The following is a 10,954-nucleotide window of genomic DNA, read 5'->3' as shown; positions in this document are numbered from 1 at the left end:
TTCCAATCCCATTTCTGGTAATACTGTTGTTCTGCTGCTTTTTTGTCCAGGCATTATGCAAGTTATGGCATTAATTTCCTTACTCTTATGAAGGCTGAAACACCTTACCTACTAAATCCCATTCTCCATTTGGAATGTATGTTGAAATGTCCACTTCAAGCATCTGGAGATCAAGAAGCCAACCATTGTGTGTCCAGGAACCAAATTTCAGATCACACTTTTGTACATCAAAGGGAAACCAGCGGACATCAATATAGCAGGTACTCTTCAGAATGCCTAGATTTTAGCAACATAAAAAGTTATACAATTGAAAATATTTTCAAAAATAATGTTATATAAAAGCTGTAAAGAAAATGCATCTTATGTTTTGTATTTTAAATTTTAATTGCAACTTAATATGGGTATAAATTATCAGTCATCTAAACATAGGGTTATATGATGGCAAACATGTGTATGAGTATTGATACAAGTAGAAGTGAACTGCTTTACTCTTAATATATAAAGTCCCAATTAAGAGTTCTCTCTTTATGACCAATCATTGTTATTTTCATTGGAAAGCCGTTAAGTGGCAGAGGCACGTGGCCGCTCCGTTGTGATGTCTCAGGTTTAAATTTATTATAAGTTCACCATTTTGAATTACCCTTTCAGCTGAAGAAAATTCCAAAACAAGCCTCAGGTAAGCTTTTTTAAAAAACCCCGTGATCTCAACTGTACCGATATTGAGAAAAGGAATGATAGAATCTACAATATGGTACAGTTGATGTCAGGACTGGGGTTTCTTTGATGTATGATGGTTTATCCTCGGATGTCTAATTGCCAATAGGTAATGTTTTCTTGATTTTTTGCTATTTCTTATATCCAATAGGGGCAGAGTGTTGCTAATGGAGGGCATTTGTCTTCTTGAAGCTTGATGCTTTCTATGGTATTGTGTGTTGCTCTCTCATTTCCTTTTATATTTTTAAAACAAGAAACAGATCAACTACCAAACCAGATAACATTATTAATAAATTTACAAAATGCAGTGTCTTTGTTTACACAAAATATTGCCAGGGATGCAAAACAAAAAAGCTGCACAATATATTATAAAAGCACAATAACTGTTAAAGAGGAAGTAGCTTCAAATATTATTTTAATATATTTTGTTTACATTTTCCTGAATATTATGATGTGGTGGTTGTGTATTCTGTTGCTCCACTATTGGAATATTATCACATTTTCTCCAAATCCTTTACATGGCTTTAAGCTTGCATTAGGCTTCACTTCCTAAGTACCTGCACTGAATAGCCTTCCTCATTCCATTCAAGTCATATGGCAATATGACCTTTAAAACTATGCTAGCCACACCAAAACAGGTGCCAAGCAACTTAATTATTCTGTTTTACTGTACATTTGTATGCATATACATTATAAAAGCAATTATATACCTCCAGACTGTGGTTTATAGCATTGAATCTCACAGTTGAAAAATATTTTAATACAAAAATACTAATAATAATTACAGCAGTTAATTTTTCTACGAAAACCTATAACATGTTACAGTGTAGCAATTCTGATTGCCAAGCAACCAAAAAAGAAAGCATGTATTAACTTGTGTAGTTTAATAAATAAATGTACTTTAATTAGTAGTAAAGGTAGAATGTCTAGCATAGCACATTAAGAAATCAATTTTGTGCTATGAAGGAATCTTAACAGAAACATTTAACAAATAACTACATTTAACCATCCTTGGCGATACAAACAAAACACACAGATGACCAGTAGAATGCTCCAGTTCAGCTGTTGTAAACCCAGCTAGAATTAAACCAATATATTTCTGTAGCAGGGTAACGGCAGGAAAGAGACTTATGAACTGCAGTGAAAAGTGCTGCATGTGCATTTTAACAAACAAAATAACACAAAGCAAACAAAAAGGGCACAAGGGTCAAACTAAAGGTTTAACAAAACACCACAAATCTTTCCCAGGCTGGGCAGCGCCTTCACTGAACTTTTACAAAATCAGAAAAAAAAAAACAAAAACAAAACACTCACCTACTCCCTCTCCACAAAAGCTTTCTGCCACTTTATGCAGGTGGCCACTCCCCAAGTAGCACCAACCCGCATTAACTGACGAGTGGCCACACCTGTGGTTGCTGGCAGAGACATTAACCCTGTCTCTGCCACACACCTCCCCTCGTGTACATAGCACACATGGCCTCCATGACCACCTCCCACTTTAAAGTTAAAAAAAGTCTTGAGCCATGAGTAGAGGCACCAAGGGGCCCATGGGTGACAATATTAAAATCGGTGGCCAGGCTTGCAACTAGGCGGTGCAGGCTCGGCAGCCCTAAGCGATGCAGGCTCGGCAGCCCTAGGCAATGATGCAGGCTCGGCAGCCCTAGGCAATGATGCAGGCTCGGCAGCCCTAGGCAATGATGCAGGCTCGGCAGCCCTAGGCAATGATGCAGGCTCGGCAGCCCTAGGCAATGATGCAGGCTCGGCAGCCCTAGGCAATGATGCAGGCTCGGCAGCCCTAGGCAATGATGCAGGCTCGGCAGCCCTAAGCGATGCAAGGCAGAAAGAGTCACTCGGGAGGCTCTGGCCAAGGAAGCAGCAGCAACTCTGGAGGCAGAGGCAGGAGCAGCAAGTAGTCTCCCTCTAGCGGTGGAGGAGTAAGCGGCATGTAATGTCTCTGGAGATTCTTGGGGTTCTCCCTCGGTCACTGGATACTGGTGCACCTCTCCCTTGGTCGCTGGATGCTCAGACTCCCCCCCTTCTGGGCGTTGGATGTGACTGTGTTGCTGGGCTCAGCGGACGTGGACGTACAACTTTTTTGCCTGGCTCCCCTCAGCAATAACTGCAATGCCTGCTGAGGTTTGCCTGGCTGTTGTTTTGTAAACTCCACAGCCTGTGGTTCTCCCACTAGCGCTGGAGGTGGCAGCGGGGCTTCTCCCACTTGCGCTGGAGATGGCAGTGGCTCTCTCTCTCTGGCCCTCTCTTCCTGGCTTTCCTCCAGGACTGGCTGCTCCTCCCCTTCCTTCTGTTCAGGCTGTCAGCAGCTCCTCTTCATCCTGAAGGAGGGCAGCACACCATATTGTGCCCAAAATCTCCACAGGCCAGGCACCAACCTTGGTCCTCCAAGCCAGCAAGGAGGGTGTCCAGACCATCCCAGGTGACTTGGGAGGCATACAAGTCTGTCTCTGGCTTTCGGGCCAACAGCTGGTCTTGGGCCTTTAGGCAGCCACTTATCAGCTGACTCCACCTCATCTCTATGGTAAGCCCCCATAAAGTATGAGTCTTCATATGGGCACTCTTCCGTGATGTGTCCAAACTCCCCACAGGCTATGCAACATGGGGCCCCTTCAGCCTGCTGCCACCATTGCTCCTCGTGTCTGTCTTTATTAAAAGACATTTAAAAAAAAAAAAAAAAAAAAAAAAAACACACACACACACACACACAACTGCAGTCCTGCTCCAAGTCTCACAAGTGCTTCGTCTCTGCCACAATTCCCTCCGAATTTCTTTTTAAACTGCTTTCATTTACCATTTCACATCTTAAATAGCAATATTGACCTTAGGGAGCATTCTCTTGATATTAGTATACATTGCTATTCTCCTCAGGGAGTATTCTCTTGATATGGTTATAGACTGCTAGTGCAAACCTAGCCATAAGGAGGAGTCCCGCCATAATAAAATGTATTCCAAATCACTTAGACTAAACTATTTAAAAGACCTAAAAGAAAAAAGTTACTTACCTGGTGGGATGTACTGACATACCCCAGATGAATTTACAAGGACATTTGTGTGGAAGGTTGCATCAAATCGTTCATCCGCACTGAAATTAGAAGAAAACAAAGAGTGTGATTGGTTCTAAAGGGCATGTAAATACAATCCATTCTTTGATACAGTAAAATATGTTCATACTTGACATGAAAACATGGCATTAGTATCAGTACCAGTCTGCAAATGTTTCAGGACCACTATGCAATACTGGGTTCCAATTCCATTTTTGATGATCTAGAAACAATGTTCTTTTCTATTGTAAAATGTCTATATTTACCAGTTCAAATTTTGCCAGCTAGCCACACAGCTTATTTTTTGTTTTCTTATTATAATTCACTAAGGTACATGTGTACAGCTTTCTAAGAATGTTACACAATTCATTGAAAATAAATTAACTTGATTCAGATACTGTGAAGAACGTACATATTAAATGTGCTGTATATATAGACAATGGTACTAAAGCTAGAACATATTTCCAAAGCTAGCAAGTACAAGCTGTGCAAAGTGGATTGCTTTTCTCAACATATTTCTCTTAGTTATTTTGTCGATGACATCTGTTTTATATTCAAGAGAATCAGAACCACGAGAGATCTGGTTGCAGTGTCCCAATGTCACTGTTATAGAGGAGATGCTTGATCAATCATGCGGCAGTTTGTCTACATCCCAAGAGTCACCAGATATGGAAGTGTTTGCGCTAGCCTCAGTTGGCTGAAAACTAAACAAAATACTGCAACAGATTTCATCCAAAACTGTACGACTGCTTTACGGGAACAAATAATAATTCGTGTTCAAATATCAAATCAAAACAAGCAAGGACATAAACCTCACTTGTAAGTCATTCAATGATTTACTGGGATGAAAAAAGTTGACGTTTATTTATTTATATAATTTTTTATTTGAGAAAATGAAGCCCCCCCCCCCCCCCCCCCCCCCCCTGTAGTAATAAATTATAAACAGACATGCTATTTAAATGTTTTTAAGGTCTCCTTTACTTCAGCAGGACTAAATAGTAATAAATAAGGCAGCAAGCTGACTCTGACATTGGCAATGACACAACAGAATGATTACCCTTACAGGGGCACACATCTGCAGAAAATACAATCTTTCATGAAATATGGATTCGATTATATCATTATCTACAGTAAGTTGTCACTAAGTGCTTAACACACTGTGCTCTCTGACAATCGCTGTTCAAAAAACAATTCCTCATAACTCTATTGAGCATTTCCTTGGACAGGTGCAACAAATAAACAATGCTGACAAGGAAAAGGTTTTTTTTTTTTTTTAATTCCAATGTCACCTTTCGTATTAGCCAGCCTAACCAGAAGCTACTCGTTTTGAACCTAGACCTTTTTATTACCAATTTCAGTACTATAAGGCTCAACAGGGCATTCACGAGGCTGTCCTGCAACACCTTAATGCAAACATAAAATTATATTACATGTTTTCCTAAAAACATTTAATATATTTCGGTCGATTATTGTTTTACTACTTAATGTATCCATACAGAAAAAACAAACAAACAAACAAAAAAGTGCTTAAGGGTAAATGTTATACTATTACAACAGACCTGCATTCTTAAATGGCTTCTGTGTTCTAGTAAACTGAAAATTACCAGCTCTGCATGAAACCATAATCTTGCACAACCTCTTTTTATTTGTCTAACACTCAATCATAATTTTATTGAAAAGAAAACACTTTAGGCCAAATTTACAAAATATTTTTGTTGTTGTTAGTATCATTTCTGTTTTAATATCAGTGCTAATATCCTTCTTTAGCAAATGATCTAACCAACAAAGGCCAGTCAGAAACCCATTTCATGACATATAGTTTGTTATTAACAATATTGGTACGGTTGATGTCACCTACTTTAAAAACTGAGACCATAAGCAGTGGAACCGTGGGGGCAGCAGGGGCACTTGCTGTTTATGGCATGTAAGAGGTATATCTGTATATTAAAAAAGGATTGGAGATTTACTTGAACCTGTAAATACATCTCAAAACCTCTGTTCTAGTCACCCCCTCTGAATATTGCCATTAGGCCACGTTACGTGAGTGTTTGCTTTTTTTTGTCACCTATTCCTCATGAAATAAATGTGGACATGATGCCTTTTTGTGTTTACATGTAAAGCCTCTCATTTCCCTTTGGAACACATACTTTCCTCCAAACACTATGCAAATGAAGGAGCGGGGGAGGGAGGTCACATTTAAATTAACCGTCCTGATTCTCATGCTGTTAACCACGAAAGTCCCCAGAATACTGTTTACATGAGCAGAGAAAAGTTTCACAAGAAATAATCCACATGTCAATGTATTTCACGTAAATGGCTATCAAAGATCTGATTTGCTGATGGATAGCGCCTGCTTTTTCAATACTATGTTTTAGTGTTGTCACACATCTGTGTGTGTGGGGGGGGGATATATAGTCCCATGTGATCTATGGGTTAGGTGCATATGGTCTCAATCAAGTTACAGTTCAACAGGAGAAAAATATACTAAAAAAGGTCACAAGTCATCAAGTACATGGAAAAACATTACAATCCCCCCCCCCGGATTTGTTTGGTATTTTCACGGAATCATAGGCCATTTTTGATGGAATTCGTCTACAGATGGAACGCTTTCATCCATGCGTGTTTAAGTGGGCGTTGATTTCATGAGCTTTTCCTGGAATTTCACAAGAAATGGAGACGTTCATGGAAAAAATAAAGCTGAATGCTTTTTAGGAAACTTTCACAAGCTTTCCTGCCAAGTTTCACATGTATGTCTATTCACGTGAATAAATCACACATGTAAACTGGCCTTGTCAGCAGAAATACAGTAAGCACAAACTAGTCTCTGCTTGAATGACAAGTTGTTTTTTTACATTTTTTTTAAGAGGGAAATAAAAACAAAAACCATGCTGGCTTTTTTAGGTAGGAGGTACTTGAAGTGAAGATCTTTTTGCAACGGGTTAAAGCCCTCTTTCAGTTCATTGAAAATGCACCAGAACTTTACGTGACTGCGCGGGACATTAACTTTAATTGAAAAACTCACAGTGTTAATCTGTTCAGTTCATCAAGAATTACTATTTAATGAGGAAGCTTCTCTCAGCTGTAGCACTGGATATTGACAAGCTGAAGAAACAATTCTAAGAGAGGGATTTCGAAGAAGACTGCTACATCTGACGATTTTGGACTGCCTTAAAACACTTCAATTGCAGCCAAATGAATGAAAAAATGCAACAGAAATTGAATTCTAGTGCCTTACGGTAATTAAAAAAAAACATACAAACATGGTTTCATTTTCTTATTTCATAACACCTATCTGAAATGGCAGAAAAGTGAAATAACTAGCATCATTTTTTGGTTTACAGTAGATCGCTTTTAAAAAAATCTAGTCCAGTAAACTTTATAGACTGACCGGTGCATTTTCTGTATTTCACAGTAAATAAAGTTGGAACACAAAATAAAAACAACCGATATATTTACAGTTCACAGCACAGGCATTACATTTCAAACAAAAATGTGCTCGCTAAAATTTCAGATTCTGCCACCAAGCATGGTTTACAGCACTGATAAGTTACATACTTATTTTTTTTAACTGTTTTAGGCAGAGTTTCATCTTGCTTTGTCTGCAACTGAGCTGCATTTTTTTTTTTTTTTTTTTTTTTGAAGATTGCCTCGATTTAGGTAGGGCCTTAATTATTTTTAATATTAACTCAGAAATTGTGTTTAAGTGGAAACACAGAAAAATGGCACCGAGTAAGCTTTGACCCCCAACCCCAATCGTAAAAAGCTTCTGCTGCTAGTGTCTTAGACAGTAGTCAACCAATATAGCTGGATTTTTTTTTTTTTTTTTTTTTTTTACAGGATTATATCAATAGTTATAGGACTGCAAATGTCTGTCTATTGGTTATATCAGCACTCATAGTATGTAAATGGAACACTCATAGTATGTAAAATAAACATTCACCACACTATAACCCTACCATTTACCCTGATAACAGGTCTTTTGAAAACCATTATTCACCTAATTAACACTAGCGATTATAGCAAAGCATAAACTAGCAAGACTCAAATCTACAGTGCCAACGACCCTAAGGGCCATTGATATTGAATAACAGTCAAGTTCTCATACTGTCATACCATACTGTTTATTCAAATTTTAAAAAGCCTTAATAAACATGAACCATATGATTGTGTTGACATTTAACTTAAATCATGTTAAATGTCACTTTAAACAAATATCGTACACAGGCATTATACTTTTTACCCGAGTGGAACGCGACCCTACTCTAGTGATTAAAACATATGTGAATGAAGGTTAAAGTAAGACAATGGTATCACCCGTGCAGATGCAATGTGTTTGATTGGATATTAGTTGACATTTCAATGTATGTCTCCAGGAAATACTAAGCGACACTGACTTCCCAATTTGAGGGACTCCATAACCCATTTTAGTAATGAAGGTAGCTAAACATTAAATAAAAAATAAAAAAACAACATTATAAATGTATCAATAAGTGCTAGAATTGAGGACGATTTTCCCTAGTTCATCTCAGTCTCTACCGAGTTTCATTAAGATCAGTATATGTTGAACGACAAAGGCACTGGGGCTAAAGAGAATGCTGAAAACATTGCCAAAGTTGTGTGTAACCATGGCAAAAAACTAAATAAATGTGATATTGTAGAACATATTCTGTTGTTTACTGTTTAAACTATAAAACATTTTCAGTCTGCATTACGTATTATATAAAAAAAAGTTACCCGAGTAAATAATCTACTAGTTTACTACTCTCAGTAAAAAAAAAAAAAAAAAAAAGTCTAACTCCTAAAGTAAGAGTCTAGAAAACAAAAACTACAACAATTTGGTACTAAACAATGCTGTTACGCGGTGAGAGAAGAGATTATTTTTAAGCTTTGGATAGTATTACCCCCTTTAAAACCAGGGAAACATAAATCACTAATTACATACAAAAACCGGCACTGATGCAGCATTTTGGTCTGTGTGAATCGTCTATACCGTCACAAAGCCCTCATATTTTATAACAGCACTGAATTGTCTCAACTACGGTGTGAAACGTTATGCCGTTGTCGTGCCAAATTCTGCCCCTTGCTGAATTTTGCACTACTTTTGAGATATGCGCATGCATGTTATTCTGCTTATTTTATTAAGCTTATCTACTTATTTTAGTTTTGGCAACTAATTATCCTCCATAGTTTAGGGCCCCAAAACAAGCACAAGAACATCATAATTCGCTTGGTTATAGCTGCATTTCTCTTGCTTTACCACACAGCAAATAATTACCTTGTTTGTGCCCCCAGTCATGTTTTCATTCTGCTCTTAAAATAATTTGCTGCACCTAGCTATGCTTTTACTCTATAGTATTAAATAAGTGACACATCCCATTTTGGCTGTAAAGCGTTGAAAAGACTGCAAGGACAATTGCCTGTCTTTGGTTTTAGAAGGATACATCAAAATTGATAATCAAAAAATGTTTAAAGAACACTGAAGCTGTGTGTTAATGTTTAGTTTGGTTAAATCTCTTTTTTTTTCAATTACTTAGCTACTAACAAGTTTTGGATTTTTCTAGTATTGTCATACTACAACAAGAAGCTGCATTTATTATACTTTTCAGCAGCCACACAGCACAAAAATAATAAGATCCATAAATGTATAGTCAACAGTATGACAGCAGGCACACATAAATTTCAGTTCAGTGAAAAACAGATTTAAAACCCAGGTGAAGTTCTTAATGCAGTGCTAAATATGCAATGACAAAGAGATGGACGGACGATGCTCTGTGCTGCATTAAAGTCAAATTAAACATAGCCTTATCTCAGCAAGCAACCGCTGACACACAGAATGGAATCGTATAAGATTAAGGGCCTCATTTACCAAGCAAGAATTCCTGAAGGATAAGTGACTGTGCATGGTATTTCCCCAAAGTGTCATGCCCTATTTACTGACTAATTAGAAGCAAAATACAAAAACACAAATTAGCATAGAAATTGTCGGATGGCAACAGATTTGAAGTTGTGCACAGTATTTATTCTATTGACAACAGTTTAAGGAGTTTAATTACTGGTGGCGGCAGGGATAAAAATATGAGAGAAATAAAATATGCTGAAATAATTTAGTTTCAGTTTTAAATAATATTTTATTATCTACACATCCTACAACAACGTGAAGTCTAGAACACATCGGCTGTACTGCCCTACATGTAGAATAGACAAAAAAGCCTGCTAGGCATTCATTTGATTATACTACTGTACTGTTTAAGCTTATTGTACATAGCATAACGTAATGTGTACAAACACATTAGTGTTATTTTAATATGCCCTCATATGTATTAGGCTATTCATTTTATTTTACTAAAAACAATCTATTGCAAATTAATTACTGTTGAAATAAATATGCGAATAACAAACTACCTAAAATACAGATGAATGTGATTGGTTTCAGCAAACATAATGTAGAAAGAATTAACGCACTGGGGGAGGTATGTTTTGGCTCCAGTAAAAACACTGAATAAATAGGTACCAGAATTTGAACTCAATGCAATAGTTTGACACAATTTTACAAGATTTATTAAGATTAATTGTTACAGAGGAACCTCCCAACTTTGTTAAAGCCAGAAAGAACCTACAGAAAAATGTACACTGTAACTAGGTGTAGTTTTTTTAGTATGTGTTTACTGACAACTGTCTGCAACATTGTGTTAGTTGAAATTTGTTTCTAACTTTGTTTCTGGTTTGAGGTTAAGAATATATTTCTTATATATTTCTTTCTTCAGGTTTTGGGGAAGTTTTTCTTTATCTTAGGAGGTTTTACTCATTTATGTATTTATTTATGTATTTATTTATTTATTTATTCATTTATTTATATATATATATATATATATATATATATATATATATATATATATATATATATATATATATCAATCGATTTATGTTTAGTAAAAAAAATACGAGGGCATATTAAAATAACTAATGTGTTCTCTTATGTAAAAATATAGATATGTATAATAGGCTTAAACAGTACAGCAGTAAAATCAAATTAATCAAAATCAGGCTTTTTTTATCCTACATGTAATACAAAACAAACCATGCTGATGCGTTGTAGGCTTCACATTGTTGTAGGACACGTAGATAGTAAAATATTATTTTAAATTGAAACTAAAATTATTTTAGCATATTTTATTTTTATCTTA

General features: G+C 36.6%; 1 protein-coding gene across 1 annotated transcript in view; it reads right to left on the bottom strand.

Annotated features, from left to right (window-relative positions):
• LOC121325371 (neuronal acetylcholine receptor subunit alpha-7-like) overlaps positions 1–10,954 on the bottom strand; it is an 89,644-nt gene that overhangs the window by 19,468 nt on the left and 59,222 nt on the right. The window contains exons 5-6 of the mRNA XM_041267853.1: positions 3,732–3,811; positions 109–276 (exon numbers count right to left, since the gene is read on the bottom strand). Coding sequence (XP_041123787.1) covers positions 109–276; positions 3,732–3,811 — 248 coding nt within the window. The remainder of the gene's footprint in view (positions 1–108; positions 277–3,731; positions 3,812–10,954) is intronic.

The sequence above is a fragment of the Polyodon spathula genome, chromosome 1, assembly GCF_017654505.1.
Source record: "Polyodon spathula isolate WHYD16114869_AA chromosome 1, ASM1765450v1, whole genome shotgun sequence".
NCBI lineage: Eukaryota > Metazoa > Chordata > Actinopteri > Acipenseriformes > Polyodontidae > Polyodon > Polyodon spathula.
Note: the sequence above shows the minus strand (reverse complement) of the source record. Positions and strands in the feature narration are given on the sequence as shown.